The sequence below is a fragment of the Lonchura striata genome, chromosome 4, assembly GCF_050655825.1.
Source record: "Lonchura striata isolate lonStrDom1 chromosome 4, ASM5065582v1, whole genome shotgun sequence".
In the NCBI taxonomy this organism is placed as follows: Eukaryota; Metazoa; Chordata; class Aves; order Passeriformes; family Estrildidae; genus Lonchura; species Lonchura striata.
This window is the reverse complement of record NC_140706.1, coordinates 47,645,786-47,665,644: the sequence shown is the minus strand read 5'-3', so window position 1 is coordinate 47,665,644 and position 19,859 is coordinate 47,645,786. Positions and strand designations below refer to the sequence as shown.

The 19,859-nt window shown below is 39.7% G+C and overlaps 1 protein-coding gene across 11 annotated transcripts in view; it reads right to left on the bottom strand.

The window, feature by feature from the left end:
- The window catches only part of TBCK (TBC1 domain containing kinase), a 117,985-nt gene that overhangs the window by 12,670 nt on the left and 85,456 nt on the right, over nucleotides 1-19,859 (bottom strand). For 9 of the 11 annotated variants that reach the window (XR_014954856.1, XR_014954859.1, XR_014954857.1 and 6 more), the window contains one exon: nucleotides 18,072-18,720. Coding sequence is in view for 6 of the 11 variants with exons in the window: in XM_085578109.1 (XP_085434235.1) it covers nucleotides 18,610-18,720 (111 nt within the window). In the remaining 5 variants the exon portion in view is untranslated. Of the gene's footprint in view, nucleotides 1-1,592; nucleotides 1,709-3,108; nucleotides 3,839-18,071; nucleotides 18,721-19,859 lie in introns of those variants that run through there. The other 2 variants (XR_014954854.1, XR_014954853.1) reach the window with 2 other exon arrangements.

The window sequence follows — 19,859 nt, the reverse complement described above, 5'->3', positions numbered from 1 at the left end:
ACTACACTTGAAATACTCTCACCTGTAAAATGCCTCCTCTAGTTCCAGTCATTGGAACCCTTTGGGCTGGTGGAGAGGTTGTGCTGCTTGCTACCAGCCCCAGCTGAGGCTCTGACTCCTGGCAGGACCCAATCCTGCCACTACTGCCCCAGCCTCAGTGAGGATTGGAGCCTCCAGCTGTGAGCAGATTCAAACCAAGTCTCTACAAATGAAACTGGAAGAATTCCCATTTGCCTCTGAGCCTTCCCAGCTGGGCAGTCCATGAAGCACCACCAGCACCAGAATTTACACAGTGCCACAGTGCCAGGGCAGCCCGTGCAGGAGCTGGGGATGCTGAGGGTGCACTGGACTGCCAGCAGGCAGGTGGGCACTGCTGTTGCTTCTCAGCATGACCAAGTATTTAATCAAGCAGCCAGGGCTGCAAACTCAGAGCTGGAGTGTTTCTGATCCTGCCTGTGGTAAATGTGTGTGTGAGCTTTGGAGCTGCATGTGCTCACCACAGCACACCATGTGGGGGTACAGCTCCCCACCTTCTGTATCTCAGTCCCCCACAATAATTTTTCCTCCTCCTCACAAAACTTTCAGAGTTTCTCCAAAAGTGTTTTGTCCTCCAGATTTTTCCAAGACCTCAACTTTTTATTCCCCATCTTCTGGCTCTCTGCTGTTGCTGTGGTCTTGAGCTTTTGATGAAAAACAGGCTATCAAAGTCTTTCTCCTTAGCTTTTAAGTTTAGGCTGCCCTGTCTACAAGGAACATTCAAGTTAGGTATCAAGCACTGCACCTGGCAGCGTTTTCCAGATCCTGCCCAAACAATAATGAAGTTTCTTTGCCTGAGGACTTGCTGAACCCAAACACTGTTTTCTCTGGCACGAGAGGCCAATTTACTTCTTGAGATAAATATTAAGCAAACATGCTTTTTTTGACTTTAGAAAAAAAGAAGCTAGAACATTTTCCTGCAGCCACAGTCACACCCCTTGTGCCTGTAATGCTGAGCTATTTTTAAAAATTAATTCCTGTGGTATTTTCCTAATAGCCATAAAGCAGCAGGGCATTCTCTAAAACACACTTGGCTATTATTACTCCTTCTATGCCTTCTGACAATGACCTTCCAAATTCAGATAGATTAGCCAGCTGTCAAAAGAAAAAAAATTATTCTCTTTGTAGCCTTTCCTCTATTACTTATTTTCCCCAGGCAGCAGCTCAGATCTGGCAGGAAACCAACTTAGCTCCTGCCCTAAGACTCCATCGCATTTTTGAAAGGTCCATGTCCTGAATGTTGCAACTTGGGTCTTCTGTATACTAAAAAAAGGAAAACAAAAACTTCTATCTTTTGCCAGTATTTCAACAAACAAAACCAGTGAACCAAACCCAAGTGAAGAACTGTAGCCCATCCATGTAACAGCACTCTCAAAATCCTAAAAAAGTAAGATTAATATTTTAAATTGCCCAAGGGGCACCAACATCAGCCATTTAACAATCATTTCAACAATCATGCTGTTTCCTTCATCCAGAAGATGACAGGTAAAATGAGTTGTGACCTAGTCAGTAATTTTTTAAAAAGCACAGAATTCTCAGCAAATGATGATACAAACCCATATCAGCATGAGGACCTCTTGTTAAAATAGCAGGCAGAGACACGGAGCACTTCGCTGTTCTCTCTCCTCTGTATTTGTTCTCTGGTATAAAATGCAGAACATTTTTTCTAAGTCTATGTAAATATAAACAAAGATTAAAATTAGGACAAATATCTCTTTTTCCTGATTTCATCGTCTGAACCCTCAATTACACTCCTCAGTAAGCATCTATTTTCTATTCATACCCACAATTTATTTCTACTTGCTGGGGTCCATGCTGGAGGAGAGTACTCCCAAGCAATCAGCCTTTCACTCCCAGCTCCTGACCCCATTTCTTTTTTTCCATCCTTTTACATGTTCCAGCCTTCTGGCCATCTCCTAATGCTGAAATCAGATTTTTCCTGCCTGAGGCAAGAGAAAAAGTAGCCCAACATACTCCTATGAAGAAGGGATTGCCTCTTGCCATGCTCTCTACCTGCCAGATCAAGTCTGCAGCCCTGTGACACCCTTGCTGCTGCCCTCAGCAATGTTTGTGAGGCCACAAGACATGGCAAGTTCTGCAGCAGCCCTTCACGGCTCTGGTTTGCATCCTGTCACACTCCCCCTGCTACTGCCAGCACACCCTTAGACAAAAGCCTCATTCAAGTCAAAACCCAATTTACTGACACACAAAGAATCCCACAACTGGTAATGGCAGATTTTCAAATTCAATTTTTTCCCTTGCATGCTAATGCTCTTTTCCCACTACTCAGGGTCCCCACCTCTGTCCTAGGGAGGTGATGAACACAAGATACTGTGAGACAATTGCAGGTCAGAGCTTCACCCATCAGTACAGCCCACCCATGTCCCCTCCCTCATGGAGCTCACACTGCAGAGAGAGCAAAACTAAACTGAGCATTGCTGCTGCTCTAGCAAAGCACAGTCACAATTCAGCTGGCAGCAAATCAGTAATAATGGTTTTAGCTCAAACCATGCTGTTTGTCATCAGTTGATATTCTGGCCCATGAATTCCACCATCATTCATTTAGTCAGAAATTATATTCAATTCTCATGTATGTCAGAATCACAAAATTTTGTTTGTTTCTTCCATGTCAAAGTTATGGGAAAATAAACATGGTGGGTTCCAGAGCTCCCTAAAGCCAAATGCTAATAATTGCTGGATGAGAAAACAACAAACAAAAGGTTATCAACAACTTCTATCTAGTTTCATAAGACAAACAGGAAAAAAGACTTCAATGAAAAAGAGCCAAATTCCAGGAAAAAAAAAATTAATTTTTTACTTCCAGTCACCATCTCTTGCAATTAATCCAGCAATTTATCTACATTTCCAGGCTCTTTATTTGTTCTCAAAGACACTGGGAATTAAAAAATAAAATCAACTTTCAACCTCCTCTGAAGAAGCTACAATGAAGTGCAACAGTAAACAAGTTGAACATGCCTCTAGCAGGCAGTCAATTCCAATACTACATATTTATTCACATAGGGGGAACAAGGCATATATTTTATATATATATATATATGAAAAAATATATACCTATTTATGCATCTAGGTAACACATGTAGGAAGGGTCACTTGAGAAGTATTGTCAAGGCTGGTCAGTGCAGGGCCTCCCAAACCTCTCCCTGGGGCAGCAGAAACTACATCAGAAGGAAAGACCTCCCCTAGTGCCAGGTTCTCCCCATTTCACAGGTGCAAACCCTCAGCAGTTTGTCAGGCTCTGCTTGTTATAACAAAAGCCTTCAGTCTCCTGACATTTAAAAAGGATTCAGTGAAACATAACATGAGCTAGTTAAAAATACCCTGCGGAGTGTGTACACACACCCACGCTGCTATAAGCCAAAAATCACAGAAAGCAAAGTTTGTATGGCCTAATAGCACATCCTACCTATCCCCCCTCTCCTGCAGAACTCCTCCAAAACAGAATCTGCCCTGTGCCTTGCCTGGTGTGCTTTGAAAGCCCCAGTGATCCCCTCCTCCGTGCCTGGCACAACAGGGCAGAGCTGGACATGCAGGGGTACCTGGTATAAACAGAGGGTGGAGGGTTCACAGTGCAGTACTTTTCCTGACCTTCAGCCAGAAGGTTTGTTTTACCTAATTTGAAGCTCCTCCTCTTGGAAACTACCCAAAATGTCTTTGTTCAGTTCAGGTTGTGACTTAATCACGTGGCTAAACTTGAGTCCTGCGGTTCTTTTGATCTCTCATGGTTAATCAGACTTCTTGCTCACTTTGCTGTTGTTGATGCTGCTCTCAGATGCAGGGACTGCTACAAAGAAGAAAAAAATTATCAAGAAATAAATAATAAATAACAATCACAGCGGCATAATGGTAAACCACCACCACCATCAGCATCCTGTCTCTTTGCTGGGAAGATTCTACATGTCCCAGATTTCCACTACACATGTCATCTTATATTAAAAAAAAAAAAAAAAAAAAAAAGAAAGAAAGTAAACTGTATCACCTACTACCCCACTGTATAAAATAACAGAAGGTTACAGGCTGTGCAATGAGTAGCCAGGCAACCAGGCTTCCTGCATGACAGTTCTGGGATATTTTGATACCATGCCAGAGGCTGACAGCAGCCTTAGATTTCTGCCTCCTGGCAATGCCTCCAGGCTGCTCTTCCTACCATGCAATTCATCACTGTTAACATCAGCATGCTCTGAATAATAAGTATCCAGCTATGGGTCAGGGTGCACTTCACACCACCTTTGTGCTGATGCCACAAAGTGGCAGAAGAGAAGGCATTGGGCTTTCAGACTAGAAAACAGTTAAAGAATTGATGGAAAAATCCTGTGCCTCCTAAGAGAAAGATTCATTTTGGAAAGTCAGTAGTGCCCAAACAGGTGATACTACAATAATTGATACTTTTATACTGTGCCATTGTGATCCATGAGAGATCTTACACTAGATGCCATATGAACAAAGAGGTTTCTTTCAGGGAAATCCCAGCTGTTATGCCTTTTGCTTTAACAGACAAAAGCCCAAAACAGTCTTCTCATCTCTTCTTTTATCTGTGAAAAGGTTATTAGAAAAAAAGACAAAAAGACTTGACTCTTGCAATACTGTCCTGACTGGTACAATGCCATCATCCAAAGGAAACCTCACTCAGATGAATTCAGCACAGCCTGCTACCAGCACTTGAAGCTCTTTTCGTTCAGCATTATAAAATTGTTTTTCTCTTGAGTGCAAGAGTTTCACTTCAGGCCCTGCCAAGGTCAATATGCAAGATAAATACTCTCCCCACTCATGGCCTAGTGGGAGGTCTCCTAAGCACCTCAGGATTGCCATATAATACATGGGGAAATATGACATCCAACATTTCACATGCTAAATTATGTCAGATTTCAGAATACAAGCAAGATTTTTCTTCAGCTACTCTGTTCTTACCCTTTGTGATACAGAAAATAAGGGATCCTCTCTAAATCTGAAATACTTTGACTCACAGTGGTAGACAAGAAGAAATCAATAATTCTTATAGGAATTGCTGCCAGCAAAGGTTTAGCTGAACAAGGGCTGTCACATTAACCTCCTCCATGAAAAGTTAAGTGACTAGAGCAGAGGATAAGGGGGGTTGAGGAAGGTGAGAGAAACACTACCAGTCACTCCCTAAACAGATAGAGATCCATTTTTAGAATGCTCTTCCCTAGAACATCTTCCTTAAAAATCACAGTTTTCCCCTTAAAAATGGATATATCTTTAATAGTAAGATTATCAATATTTATTTTTGTTATCATTTTGCCATTATCATATTGAATGATCTTTTCTCCAAAGGAGCCCATAAGTTTTCACAGTTTTCACAGTGTTTGGCCTGGAATGATAAAGTGATAAAGTGCAGTGATGTTCTCTGAAATGTAACTACTGTACATTTCATTTGGCAAAAAGATGTCTATAATTCAGAGGTCTACATATTCCTCAAAATATCTGGGTTATTCAATTAAGTTCATAATGAAAGAGGAGTCATTCATAGAAATAATCTGTTAACCCAAAGCAGGAACTTTACACCTGAGGACACACACCAGCACATGCATGAAAAGACAAGGTGAGTTTATCTTGGATGGACTCTCTCTGTCCAGGCTGTGTCAGTCTGCAGCATTTCACTGTCAGTACAGCTACTGCTGTCTGCACTACCAAGCTAGAACAGACTCATTAAATCTAGTTAACTCTGAGTCCCAACCCCAATGTGTCCAACAAACCTCCAGACAGTTATGGAAAAACCTGCCCTTTTAAATTTTCAGTAACAGTATGAGATATTGAATCTTGTCAGAGATGCTGACATCTAAATATGTTTCACAAACTTCTGAGTTTTGATTGCTTCACTATATTTCCTGAATGCATTATGCCTGCAATTTTCCTCCTCTGAATAACACAAGTCATCTGTGTCAAAATAAATTTATCACCTATTAATTTCCATTCTTCTGCTCAGACAGTTACTTCACACCTCCCAGACAAGGGCAGTGCAATGGAAGGGCATCAGGTTGCTAACCTAACATCACAGAGAAGGTTACAACATTTCTTCCCCCTTCAGTATGTGCACTTGGCAGAATTCTGAACAGACTTCTGGCAAAATATAAACCAGACATATTTTTTCAGTTTTCAGAGAGCTCTTCCCTGAGTTCATAGAGCTGGTGTCCACTTTGACTCCTTCGGTTTAAAGAGAAATGCAGTTTTTCTTGTTCTGCTGTAATCAATGAAGGCTATTTCCTAAAAACATTTCATGGGGAAGTAAAAAACATTTAATGGGAAGTTATAGAATACACAGAAAACATTTAATAAATAATGAAAAGTTGTCACTTTTGACAATTCCATTTTCAAGAGAAAACAACCCATTAAACAACAAACCTGGAAACAAGTATGTTTTAAAGGAGCAAGAGGCAATTCTTAAATGACACAGAATCCATGTATCAGACACAGCAGTGATACAGCTGGATAGAGCTCCACTTCTCGACCATCCATGTCAAAGATTAAAAAATAAAACAAGTCAAGGTATTTTCTAGTGTGGAGTAACTCAATCTCTGACAGAAAAGCTCTCTATTTGATTAAACCACTACATCCTATCTTTCAGTCAAATTGAACTTCATTTTGCTTTCACCATAATTCTACCCTACACTGCCTCCTTGCTAAAAGCAGAGTGGGTGTATTTTTCCATAAGAAAGCAGGGCAAAAGTGCAAAGGAAATGTACTTATCATCATGCTCCCACCCTAATGCCCAACTGAAACAAAAGCTGAGCAGATCAGTTGTTTTCTTTTTTGGTAAATCAGGTGGCCAGCACCATCTCTCTCCCCCCCACACCTCATTTGACACTGATGCCACTCACCAGCGGCAGCACGGCTGCTCCCTGAATGCTGCTCCACCAGCACAGCACTGCAGGGTCTCATTAGGACAATGTTAATTTAATTAAGAATGCTTTTAACACAGAGAAAGGAGATTTAAAAGCCTGTCAGTCATTGTATGCAGTTTCCCAACTTCTGTCCTTTGAATATATGAGCTCATCACAAAGCTCCCACTGATACACCCTGCGGGCTATCAGTCCTCTTTATGGCACAGTGTCTGTAGCACAAAATGAACAACACCCTCTCTACCTCATACATTTACTCAGGTCAGTGACAGAGTCTCATCCCTCAAACTATTTTAAAAAGGTTGTTGCTTTTTGAAATTGCCTTACAATATTCTCAGATTACAAAAAAACCCTGTCTAACAGACTTCAGACATAGTTCTTTTAAAAAAATACACCTACAGGATTCCTCCTGAGAAGGGAAGAGCATTAACATCTAGGACGCCTATGAACACAAGTAAAATCTTCCTCCCATAAATTCAGGTTAACAGCAGTTAGCATTGTTACTTTAAGAGCTATGCTCTGTCTATAGCTTTTATCCCTGAGCCTAGAGGGAAGGTGCTCCAGGGGGATCCTTGCTCTGGAGGATACGTTTGCAGTAGTGCACGTGGACATCTGAAAGGTGAAATAGCCCTTGAGTCAGCCAGGATAAACACCACACTAAAGCCAGGAATCTGCAGCAGCATTGCTCTTGAATGCCCAGTCTGGTAAAATTTCACACTCAGCTCTGGCAAAATCATGCTATCAAATGCCAGATTATCATATCATCCCACTGATTTGCACTGAGATACACTCCCTGAAACATATCCAAGAAATGCCATGAAAGTATGCACCTCGAAATGGCAAAAATAATAACCCCAGAAAACAAATAAGGGAGGTAACAATAGGAGAATTCATTGCAGGAACAGCAGCATATCAGAGCAATGACAGAAAATCAAGCCCTAACAGCAGAGAGAAGACATGCAGAACAAACATGACTTCTAACACTGTGTTAAGGCTCTGGAAAGACAGAAAATCAAAAAAGGAGCACAAGCTCAAGTTTCCTCCTACAGTTCAGTATGGAAACTTCTGGCCAAAACAATGTTATTTACTATAAGCTTCAGTATTGCCTCAATATTCATTCAGGGGCAGATCAGACTCAAAGTTTTCTTCCTAAAAGTGACTGTTTCTTACTCAGCATGAATTCTAATATAAGACACAGGGTATGAGACACATTTAGCAAACACCCAGCTTGGATTGCTTAATTTTACTTTTCTTCTTCTGTGTCCAAATCTACATTGCTGCTCTTGACCAATGCTTTTAACAAGAAGAGTGCCCAGCTTGGTGCCCAGCTAAAAATGCATTTTGCTGGGGATCTTTGCTGAGTAGGACTATCAGATTTACTCCACTGTTTGAGCAGCTGTCTAAGCTACTACTCTAAGCATGATATTCAGCTTGCTGCATCAATGTCAGATTTCCTGTGTGCAATTTTAACTGTAAAGAAATTGCTGTGATCACGGGCTGAGTGAAAACAGCATTTATACCCTTGGAGGTGATATAAAGAGAAGAGAGACAATAACTGGCTGGAATGAAACAGAATCTGTGTTACAGGGGGAAAATGGATACTTGCATCCTTCAGGATTCTAGTTAATAAGCTTAATGATTGCCACCGGAAGACACTGAAGTCTTGCTCCATAATTGTACACAAATCCTAAAGACATTAACGGAAACAGCAGCATATAAAAATTGGCTACAACCAAAAACCATGGGCATGAAAAACTGGCACAATCAACATCAGTGCTACTTCTGCTGAATAACAATTGACATAGCTGAGAGTTGAAAAAGGGGGGCAAAGAAATCCAAAGAGAGAATCTGCTACATTCTATAATGTTCATTTCTCTATAGAATCTGCTACATTCTATAATGTTCATTTCTCTAGTGAATCTGCTACATTCTATAATGCTCATTTCTGCTACATTTTAAACGGCTCATTTCTCAGGATACCCTTATGTCATAAGTATGCCACAGGGCACTTAAACAACTGCCCATGAGACACAAATGTATATCTGATCATCTTTTCTTTGGCATGAAGTGCTCTGCATGTCATGCTTTGAATGCCCTCTGAGAATCTGAACTGTTGGCTCACTAATGAGACGTGTCCCTCATTTATGCATGACTGGGCCTTAGACTTCCCAAAGAGGCCAGACCTACCTGAGGGGCTCTGCAAAGCAAACACCAGCTTCAGGAAAGGCAGTAAACACAAGAATACCTCTTAAACAAATAATTACACAAGCACAATACTGGGGGGAACGGATGCATTCCAGACTCGCACTAGTTGAGAGTTTCTGGATAACAAATTAGTTCAGCAACACTTGACATTAATCCCTTTGTTCTCTGTACATACTAAGTTGCTCCCATGTTGTCTGTGGTTAACAGATAGAATGTGGGGAGCTGTCTGTTACCTGGAAGTACTTTGAATACTGAAGAAAAGAGTAGAGCTTCTACTCTTTTTCTAATAGTAAAAAACCCTTCCATGTTGACAGGACCTTCTAAATGCCTACACAAACATTTTATTTGACTTTGCAGGTCTCCTAACTTTCCATAGCCCTTCTTTCCCCTCTGAATGGGTCTGAAGTTCAAACTCTTCCAGTAATACCTGACTGCAAGTCCCACTGCCAATATTCTCCAGCCCTACTGATATCTAAAGAGGCCCACTTGGAGACTGAAGACTGGATTTTTTTGATTAAGCTACAGTAAAATATTCCTTTTAATTAAGCATAATTTTATATAATTAATATCTACAGAAAGCATTAATTTACCTTGTTATCTAAGTTTTCCCCAGAGAAAACCTTTACCGTTCAAATGATCTCTCCATGTATCACCATAAATCATTGTACCTTGATAATGCAGCCTGCAAGTACAAAGAGCTTCCCACACACTGGTTCTGTCAAAACACAATATAAATGCCACCTACAGCATATATGTGAATTCCAGCCTCCAGCAAAACAAATCCTGCCACAAGATGCTCCAGTGTGAGCCAATCTGTCAGCATCAGCAAAGCTCTCCCTTCACAGGTCTGGTGTTTCACATATGTCAGCAACTCAGGAATCATCAGTACCAACCAATTCAACAACAACCTGATGACTGGGCAGTCTAGTTTCCAGATTTGCCCTCTTTGGAAAACTGGTCCCTAAATTCCTGTTCTTACCTTTTAAAATTACGGTCGTTTTCCATGTAGCTGGAAAATGTGGCAGGGAAAGTAGGCAGGTAATGACAGTCTATGTTCACACACAAATTAACACTGGGAGTGTGCAGGACAGGCCTAAGAAAGAACCAGGGTTAGAGTCTGAGAATTTGCTGCATGAGTTTCACTGATCAATGGACAAATTTGAGGAGAACATCTATTCTACTCAGCATCTCTGTTTTCTGCACACTCCTTTGTTTTCACTAACATGAGCTTTCCAAAATTTAATCACCTTGATGACAACAGTGTAATTTCAACTTCTTTAGTATGTCACTTGTAAAAGCTACAATAAATAATGGCTTTTTGTCCAAATACTGTTTTTCTTCTAAATATTCCAAAAATATACTTGGATAATTGTTACTTCTTGACTGCAAACAAGAATAACCCTACAGTGGATGCACTTATGTATGAGAAATCCCATGGTTTCCCAAGCTCCATGATGAATATTAAAAAAAACCCAAAAGAATCCCCCGAAGTCCAGGTACTGAAATAGCTGGTAAAAAAAATAGAAGAGGGAGGGGAAAAAAACACTTCGAAACATATGCATTCATACACAAAATGTACTTACAGCATGATTTTTCTGGAATTTAATTTATAGTTTTAGAGAGTTTGACATGACCAAAGGTTATGAGCCTTTCTTTCAGCCAGACGTGACTGCCTCTTCTGTGAAGCTCCCACTGAACAAGACTGAAGGTGTGGGAGGATGACTACTTACTGTTTTGCACTCTGGGCAGGCTTTCAACATCAGCCAAAGAGTAATCAGCAATTACAAATTGCACTGTGTGACAAAGACCATGCTGAGCATTCTGGCTGCACACGGCCTCCTCGCCAAGAGTTAATGAGATAATTTTTCTCCTTGGAAGATACACCACTTCTAAATCTGAGTAAAGGCAGCCTTTACACAAGCAGTTCCTCCCCTACAGCAGGTCCTACAAAACAAAACATCACCTAATTGTAGTCTGCAGCTCCATCACTACAGGCAAGAAAGGCTCCTCTGACCTCTGAAATAACTGCTGGAAAATGGGATGTGCTACTTAACCAGGAGAAGTTCCAGACTGCTGTGTGTACTCTCAGGGCTGCTTACATCCCTTCAACATGTCTTTGGTGGGTGGCCGTTCTCCATTTTGGTTTTGATTGTTTTTACCCCCTCCTCTTTCCATCTTTATCATTATTCTAACAACTATTCCTTAGTGTGATTGAGGCGCTCTGGCTATAGGAGGTATTTTTACTTTTGGCTTAATAAAAGCACAAATGTAGCAGAAATCCCTCAGGTCTTTGAGTGGATTCAGGCAAAGCTTATGTTTTGCTCATCTCTGCTAACTGTTTCTAGCCAGATCAGAATAAAGCATTTAAGGAACTTAAACCTATGTCTAACTTAAAGCAAGGAGTCATGACATTGTCTTCAACCTGAAGGTGCCCCTGATCATCTTTGTAACTTGCTGAATCACTAAAACAGTGAAGAAAGCAATCTTCATGCCTGCTAATATTTGAACTTCTTAAGGCTTCTTATAAAAAAGCACTCCCCTGAAGATGAAATCTGCAACAGGGTCAGCAGAGACTTAAAGAGGATTTTGTAGTCAGTCTAAGATTTCACAAAGAAAACAGGTACAGGAGATTATTTTTTTCTTTTAATCAGCTAAATGAGATCACTAAGGACAAATGCCATCAATGAATGCCTCATTTAGGCTTGTTCTATTACACAGGCAGAATGGGTGGTCTGCAAAACAACACTACAGAGGTGGCTTTGTCAGCATTTCCCACTGAAACCATCTACAGATAGTGTATGTAAACCCTGACCCTTTTGAGGACAAATTTTCCAGGCTCAAGTTCAAATTTTCAGATGTTTAGCACTGAGTGGGGAGGTCTGATTTTTAAGAAACCTGGGTCCCATCTGGACATTTAACAAAGGGTTCAGATTCCTGCAAGACCTCTATGTAACTGAAGACTTCTAAAAAATAACCTTTTATTTATCTGGCTCACACAAGTCTGATGTTTCTGCACAAAACTATAGTCCAATGCTGTAGTAATCTATCAAGGTGTTGTAAATTGTGAACAGGTGAGGCTCTGCAACTGGACAATAGAGCATTGTAACAAGTGAACAGGTGTACAATGCAGATCCCATTGTTGAGATATGTTTAGATTACTGCTATGTTTAGATTGTTTAGATTTGTTTAAATGGTTTAGATTACTGCCACCCTGACCATTTATTGCACAACTTTCATGTGCAGCACATATGGTAGAGCTACTTGAATTTTTCCAGTGCCTGTCTTTTCCCACTACTTAAAAAACACGAAGAAAAACAAAACAAACAAAGGGCAGGCACCTTGTCTTGTCTTTGCCAGAAGAGAAGGTGACAGTTCATGGCAGAGTCTCAGGAGGTGCTCACCCAAGAGCAGCCCCAGCCCATGAGGAACTGGTGCTCCTGTAAGGAGCAGTGAGCGAGAGGCTGCAGTTTGAAGCACAAGCTCTATGTGTCAATTATTGTACCTTGCCAGGAAAGAGGGATTAGAGAATAACTCCCTGATGCCTTCAGCTCTCTCCTGCTGCCCCCACTGGTTCACATCCATCACCATGAAGACTCCTCTCAGTGATTAATCATGGGAGGGATGCCTTTCCAAGGGAAGCACTGAGAGAAATTTTCCACTTCTCCTGCCCTCCCATCCATTGTGCACAGCTGGAATATCATTTCATGACAAGCCCAGGATTCCAATGTCAGTGGCTTCAGGCATTTGCTAATAAGGAACAAGTAGCTTCCACAAACAGTAAACACAAGGAGTGCATTAAAAAACTCTTCTGAGAAAGAAAACTCATCACATATTTCCAATAGGGAAGGTGAGCTAAAGGTAAGGCCCTATGAAAAGTTGAATGAAATCCTGGAAGGAGAGAGGGAGAGCCTGTAAAGTGCACATTAAGAGCTATCAGGCAGGATGACATCAAAGAAGCCCGGGTAAATAATAATTTCTCTTTAGGGCTTTAAGAAGAAAAGTAGGGTAAGTGTGTATAGGACCAAGAGGCACAAAACATTTCAAAAGAAGCAATTAGAACAACTGAGCTCAGGCATATTGCAACAGCACTGGATTCTAACTGTCCATTTCACTGGTTTCTCCTTGAAAAGTAATTGCAAAGTTTCTCTCTGAAGTGACAAGAGGACTTACCTGGCTTAGCAAAGCCCTTGGCTTAACATGTAAGTGTGTGCACTGCACACCTATACAATTACTGCAAAGGAGAAATTTTAATTATTACAACCTCTTCGAGGTATTCTGAGTTCAGAGTATTCTCCAAAAAGAGCTGGCAGCTTTTAACAATCTTGTCAATTTAAAGTAAGCTGTTTACTAACTATATTGTAGTCATACACATAATATAGCCACATATATACCCATAAAGTTTTATACTTAAGTTCTCCATGTTGCTTCCTCCAGGTGCTTATTGTACATGGGCATCTCTCCAGACCTGGAGTATGGGCATTCCAGTTGCTGCAGAGCTACCACTGAACTGAGGGCATGTCCCCACTGAGGACATGCAAAACTTGAAAACCAGCAATTCCTCTTTTGAGGCCAATATCCTACATGTGATGTCACCTTTTTCTTTGAGGCTGGAGAAATAATGTTGTTTGAAATATCAGCTTTACTTAAACCAAAGGTGTAAAATCAGAGATATTAACTCATTCAAGTTTCAAAGAACTTGAGAAAAAAACCCACATTTAGGATAGCAACTGAACAGAGTCAAATCAAGTTAACTGACAAAATGGCAAGAATGTTACTCCATAACTATTACAGCTACCTCTTCTGTACTCTCAGTTTTACTCTTTTTGCCCAGCTTGGCTGAAAAAAAAGTTGATACCACCAGGTACTAATTCTCTCTAAAATGAGGTAATGACAGATAATTCTAGATAGACAAGGAAGAGACATTTAATCCTGCTTCAATTAGGAAACATTAATTAAACCAGTGATCTGCAACTGTTCTCTAGATTGTTCCCATTGAATCCAATGATTACCACATTCCTTTAGTGTATCTGGTCTTTTAGACAGACTACTGTGTCTGGAAACCTGGTGTCTCTGCTCCTAAAGCACATAAGGACCTATCACCAGGGAAGCAAAATATTACAGGAGTGCATGCACTGGGGTCTCTGTACCTTTACATGCAAAACTACTATTAGAGATCAATCTGAACATGGATTTTCATTATGGTTAAAAAAATTTTGGGAAAAGGCTTTACAAAAAATACTTACAAATTGATTCAGTGGTAATAGCACTCTACTGATTTTATGTTTTTAAAGTTACTTTAAATTCTGTATAACATTGGTTAAATGTTATTAAATGCTGATATAATGAGAAACATATAACAAATTGAATTCTCTTCAATCACAAATGCTTATAGCAGTACAAGAAGAATTTTTAAATCTAAATGAAAGGAATACAGACTCTGCTGTCATAGAACAGAGACTGTTGTCCAACAAGTATTTGGGGGCTATTATTTAAAAGACACTACCAGTGGCAAACTTAAAGCTTCATGGTTACTTGAAAAGTAAATTAAACACGAGTTCCAAACAAGCCTGCAGTTTCTGGCATCAGCTTTCTACTAAGTCTGGAAATCTAAAAGATTGACAATACCAGCATTATAGCTTAGGATTCAAAGAGAAAGGAAAAACTGTAATTTTGCTAGTTAAACATACAAATCTGATGTTAGCTAAGTCAGCACAGATCAAGTTTCATTACTTCTCCTGGAAAGAAATACTTTTGGGAAGAATAATAATTATTACAGTCAATTTTCACGAACTAGGCCCAACAAAAAGAATTAAAAATAGCAAGATAAGACTGATGACAGTAAAGTTTCTAATCTAACAATGGGAGAGGCCAGTCTGACTCATCAGCATCAAAAGCATGAAACTGAAAATGGGAGATTAAAAGGCCATACTCAGTCCCACACAATTCCCAGGCCTCTTAGTAACTGAATCTGAACACTGTGAAAGCTCAATAAAGACATACCTATTTTTTTATATTAACTGAAGGAACTTGATAAGCTACTAAAAGTACAAACATAAATTAAATCTTGAAAAGTGATATTCTGTACAACATTCACACCCTGTAAATAAGAGCAGCAAGGATGTCTCAGGCCACAGAACTAAGAGGTTCTCATAGTACCTCCTTCAATAATAACATCAGTGATGCAGCTGCTGAAGAACTAAGTAATTTCATTTGGGGTTTTTTGTTTTATTGAATTTTGTGTGATGCAGTTTTGAAGTCCAGCTAAGTCCTTAGCTGACTAAAATATCACAGGAAGCCTAGATACTGGTATCCAAAAGGTCACAGAAATAAGATCATACCACTGTGTGATGCCTACACAGATTATGAATGCACAAAGGCTCAGGCAACACATTGAAGTGCAGTGGTCTTGTCAGTAAACCTAAGGATAGATTAAAACTGGGAGAAAGAAGGAAGGAAATTTAACCCTCATCCACTTTTACAGATTATTTAGCCCTTAGCAGCTCTAGAGGTCATCTTGGAAATCAGAAAAATAAATGATCTAAATGAAAGAATACATACCAGCATCTGCTCACCTGCTATGGTTACTGCTTTTAGTTCAGATATACCAGGAAGAGTCTACCAAAACAGACTACCAGTGGGAAGAACAGAATTTGGAATGGAAGACTTATGCTAAATTGAGATGACAACAAAACACCTCAAAAAACAGCAAACCAGAAATATCTTAAGCAAACCAGATTAGTGAAAGTTACAGTGAAGTAAACACTGTAACTTCCCTCCCTTCTGCTGCTGTGCGAGTTGTTCCTGTCCTGAACAGGGAAGGTACCCTGGTCACAGAGAGCCTAGGCACACCTGGGATGCAGGAAAGGAGGTTTCTTGGATAAGAACAAATAGTCTTAGTCTTTGCTCCAAAAGAAGTGAACCAAATATCCACTTGTCCAAAGAAGGACAAATATTCACTTGTAAAAATAAATCCCAAGGAACTTAGATGCAAACTGCAATAAAAAGCTCAAAGGACTGTAAGCTGTCTGAAGAAGGACATTCCAGTCGCAGCAGCAATTGTTTCATAGTCTAAAATGATCAACAGGTCTCAGGCTGTCAAAGAAAATTAATTCCTTTGTATTTTTAGAAGCCCACATGGGTACCCTCTGGGAATATGGCTGTCCTGGCAGGAAGCTATAGGCCCAGGTGGCTGGGGCAGATTCAGGATGTTTTTAAAAAGGTAGGAAAAAACAGACTAAGAGAGGCTGCATTTTCCAGGCCCAACAGTGGGAAATATTTAGTTAGGATATTTTTATGCTAGTAGCAGAAGACATCAACACGGAACATTAATATTGGGGTTTTTTTTGTCCTACTAAATTTTTATGGCATCCAATTGCAGTCTAAAACAGAGAATGGTACAGCTGGACAAACCATGCTTCTAGAAATGCACATGTTTGGAAAACTCAGCCTCCAGAAATCTTTCAAGAACTCTACAAAACCTTATGCTTGTCCCACTGAGAGAACAAAGACTTCCTCTTTCAGCACCTCTCACATGTCTACCACATCTTCCACAGTTTCAGTCCAAAACACCCCTCCCAGAATCACAAACCCCAAAACCAACAACAACTAACACTAAAAAACTCCACAGAACAAGTGATCAGATTGCCTGTGATTTACAGAAACTGTTCCCAGCCTTTCACTGCCCACCTCCCAGACTTCTCTTTTGGAAACCTGTTGTGACAGAAAAAACAAAATAGCTAACTGCTGCAATGATCTGTTTGCCAAATTGAAACTATTCCCTATTCCTGATATAAAATCCTCAAATAAGGCATACAATAATCCCATCTCCAGAGCAAATCCTCATTACCCTAACAGTGAGCTTGTGTTGTGGAAACTGACATGTTTCAGATGATGCTCTAATAAAAGAGCAGGATGTCAAATTTATAATGCAAGCTGATATGTAACTGTAACCAGATGAACAGAACTTTAGTGTAATTTTGTTAATTTTACACAATACATTTTAATCCTCACACTTCAGTGATTATTAAGCCTTACGTCGCATCAGTTTTTTCCAGCTTTAAAAATGTAAAAAGATAAATCTAACACTTTCTTGTCTTCTAAAACACATTCTTCCACATTCCCATTTAATTTCAGTGCCATGTTGACAGCCTTACATTATCATAACTAGTTTTCCTGGATTCAACGTAATATGTTCAAGGAGCATTATTGAAGACAGATTATTTTATTTTCCTAGCTTTCCTCCAATCTCCAGCATTACTTTTAAAATAATGGACCTGACAAGATAGCAAACCTAACATGGGATTTTGAGGGGGAGGAATAGGGTGTTGGGGTTTCTTTTCCCACATCTCTTGAAAGGTGGTAGTTGTCCAAATCAAGTTTATTTTTAGCTTCTCAGCAACAGATAGTCCAATTCCTGTTTCTATCAGTGCTTTAAATGCTTTTGGCTTCTTACTGCAAGGTAATTCCTACATCTTTACTGCCCAGCCACCTTATGCCCTTTGTGGGAGCCTGCTTTCACTCATCTGCAGCACTTGTTCAAAAGCAGCCTGTCCCGATCTGTCAGTGCTCAAGTTCATGTTCAAGGACTTAAAAGAGCACCAAGAAAATTGACACCACTAGCTGAAAGAGTAGAGGGCCAAAGAAAACTCTCAACTTCCAATTCATACAAGACTGATAATTCTAGAATGTTTTCACATGAAAATTAAAATCACAATGTTTCCTTCCAAGGCATGAGATTCTAAAATGGAAGCACACTATTATTTTAAGAATAAATGATTTATACTCCTAAGACACAGTATTGTTGAAAGCCCACCCTTCTGGTAACTGTAATTGTTCCAGAAATGGTCACATTTGATATGATTATAGAAATAGATTATTAAATTCACCACAGAGTAGAAGAAATTTTCCATCTTGTGATAGATTTTGGATTGAATCAGCAGCCGCTCTTACAGTGACTTTCAATTTGGGAAACATCTTTATTTCCAAACCAGATGAAAAAACCACATTTTCAGAAATAAAGCAAGTCAGAAGATAGCAATTACTTTTCAAATATTAAGGAACATACTTTTTCACACAATATACATGGTACAGTTTCATTTTGCTACTTTCAATATTCACAGTAAAACACTTTTTCAAATAATCTAAGTGCACCTTAGAGCCATCAAGTGTCAGTTAATTTTGTTCCACAGAAATATAAGACACGAAAAGCCAGGTAAGTTCTTCTCTCTGTGTTCAGATTTGCCCAAGCACTTCTGCATAGCATGAATGCTGAAAGAGGTTTCTTGGAAAGCTTAAAGCTTCAGCTTTGATAAGTTCCAACTAAGCTCTATATTAAAGAACAAACACAAAACTCCTGGGCTCTACAGCTGCAGGATAAGACACTGATCACCAGGATAGCTTGTGAAGATGCCATAATGCCCTTTAGGTTCAGGATATCTGTACTGTATGTAGGACTTCCCTCTTGAGACAGATTGTCCTGAATGTTTACAGTCACTTAGATTTGTGGAGAAGGAACAGTGAGGAGACCAGTTGGCTTGATCTTGTTGATTCCTCCATCAAGGATGCAGACCCTTGGGTATTTGTTTTTCACTAGATGAGCTGCAAACTAAAACAGATATATCATTAGCCCACTGCATATCATAGTCCTTAAGTGACAATAACTTTCTGTTACATAAGACAAATTAAACAAAAAATATCAGACCCTAGGAAGTTATTTTTTTTCACCAAGAGGTCCAACACAGGAACTCAGACCAGTGTGTTAAAACAGCTGAAAGTTAAAACCTGAAAGTGTCACACTAATAACAATGAACTTTATTTTTCTCTGCTTAGGCAGGTTTTTACCTCATTGTAAAATGACTGTTTAATCTCAAGGCAATCACTGGAGCCTCTCTCAAAGCATGAACTAGCAAATATTCTTCTGTGCATTTATCTAACTCCCAGCTCTTCTATAGGTTCCCAAGTGTACAAGTATCACAATTGGAGGGTAAACTCATTTGCTTACCTATCAAACTTGTCTAATGTGACTTGATCTCACAGATGTCAGATATGAATTTGGGGTCTACCATCTCTAATCTTCCCTGCTCCCACCAGTCTGCCCACAGGCAAGTTCAACAGTATGAGCAGGTATCCCCCCCACCATGGAAAGCCTCTCTCCTCAAGCAGTTCATGCCATAAACCAAACAGCAATTGCCACTTTCCACAGAGGAACTCTGTGAAATATTATTGCACTGACCAAGGTATTCTGTATGTCAAAATAATTATGAGTAAAAAAAAAAAATCAAAATTATGTTTTGCAATACCAAAATCTAAACAATACTTTGAACTTGCCTTCTATATATGACAACAACACATCAAAAAGCAAGCACCAAAATGGACTAATCAGTAAGAAATGAATAGTTTTACTTAATTTCCAATAGCTGTGAGAAATTGCTCTGCCATCCAAGTCTTTGAGACTGTTTCTTCAAAACTGGTTGTCAAATCAGTACCAGTTGTAAAATCCTTGAGTGCTTCCAATGGGCTATGTAAAACATTTGCAATTTCCTTTTTGACTCTCTAAAATAATTAGTGATGCTATTTGAGAACAAGTGTGATGTCCAGGTTGCTGCCTTTGCACAAACAACTAAATTGCCAATTCAGGAACAGCTGTGGGCACCCCAATCAAACTCAATACGTGGGATTTCTTTTTTCATTTGCTTTCCTCCTAATTACCTATTACAGCATAAAGTGCTGAGGCTGAACTAGATA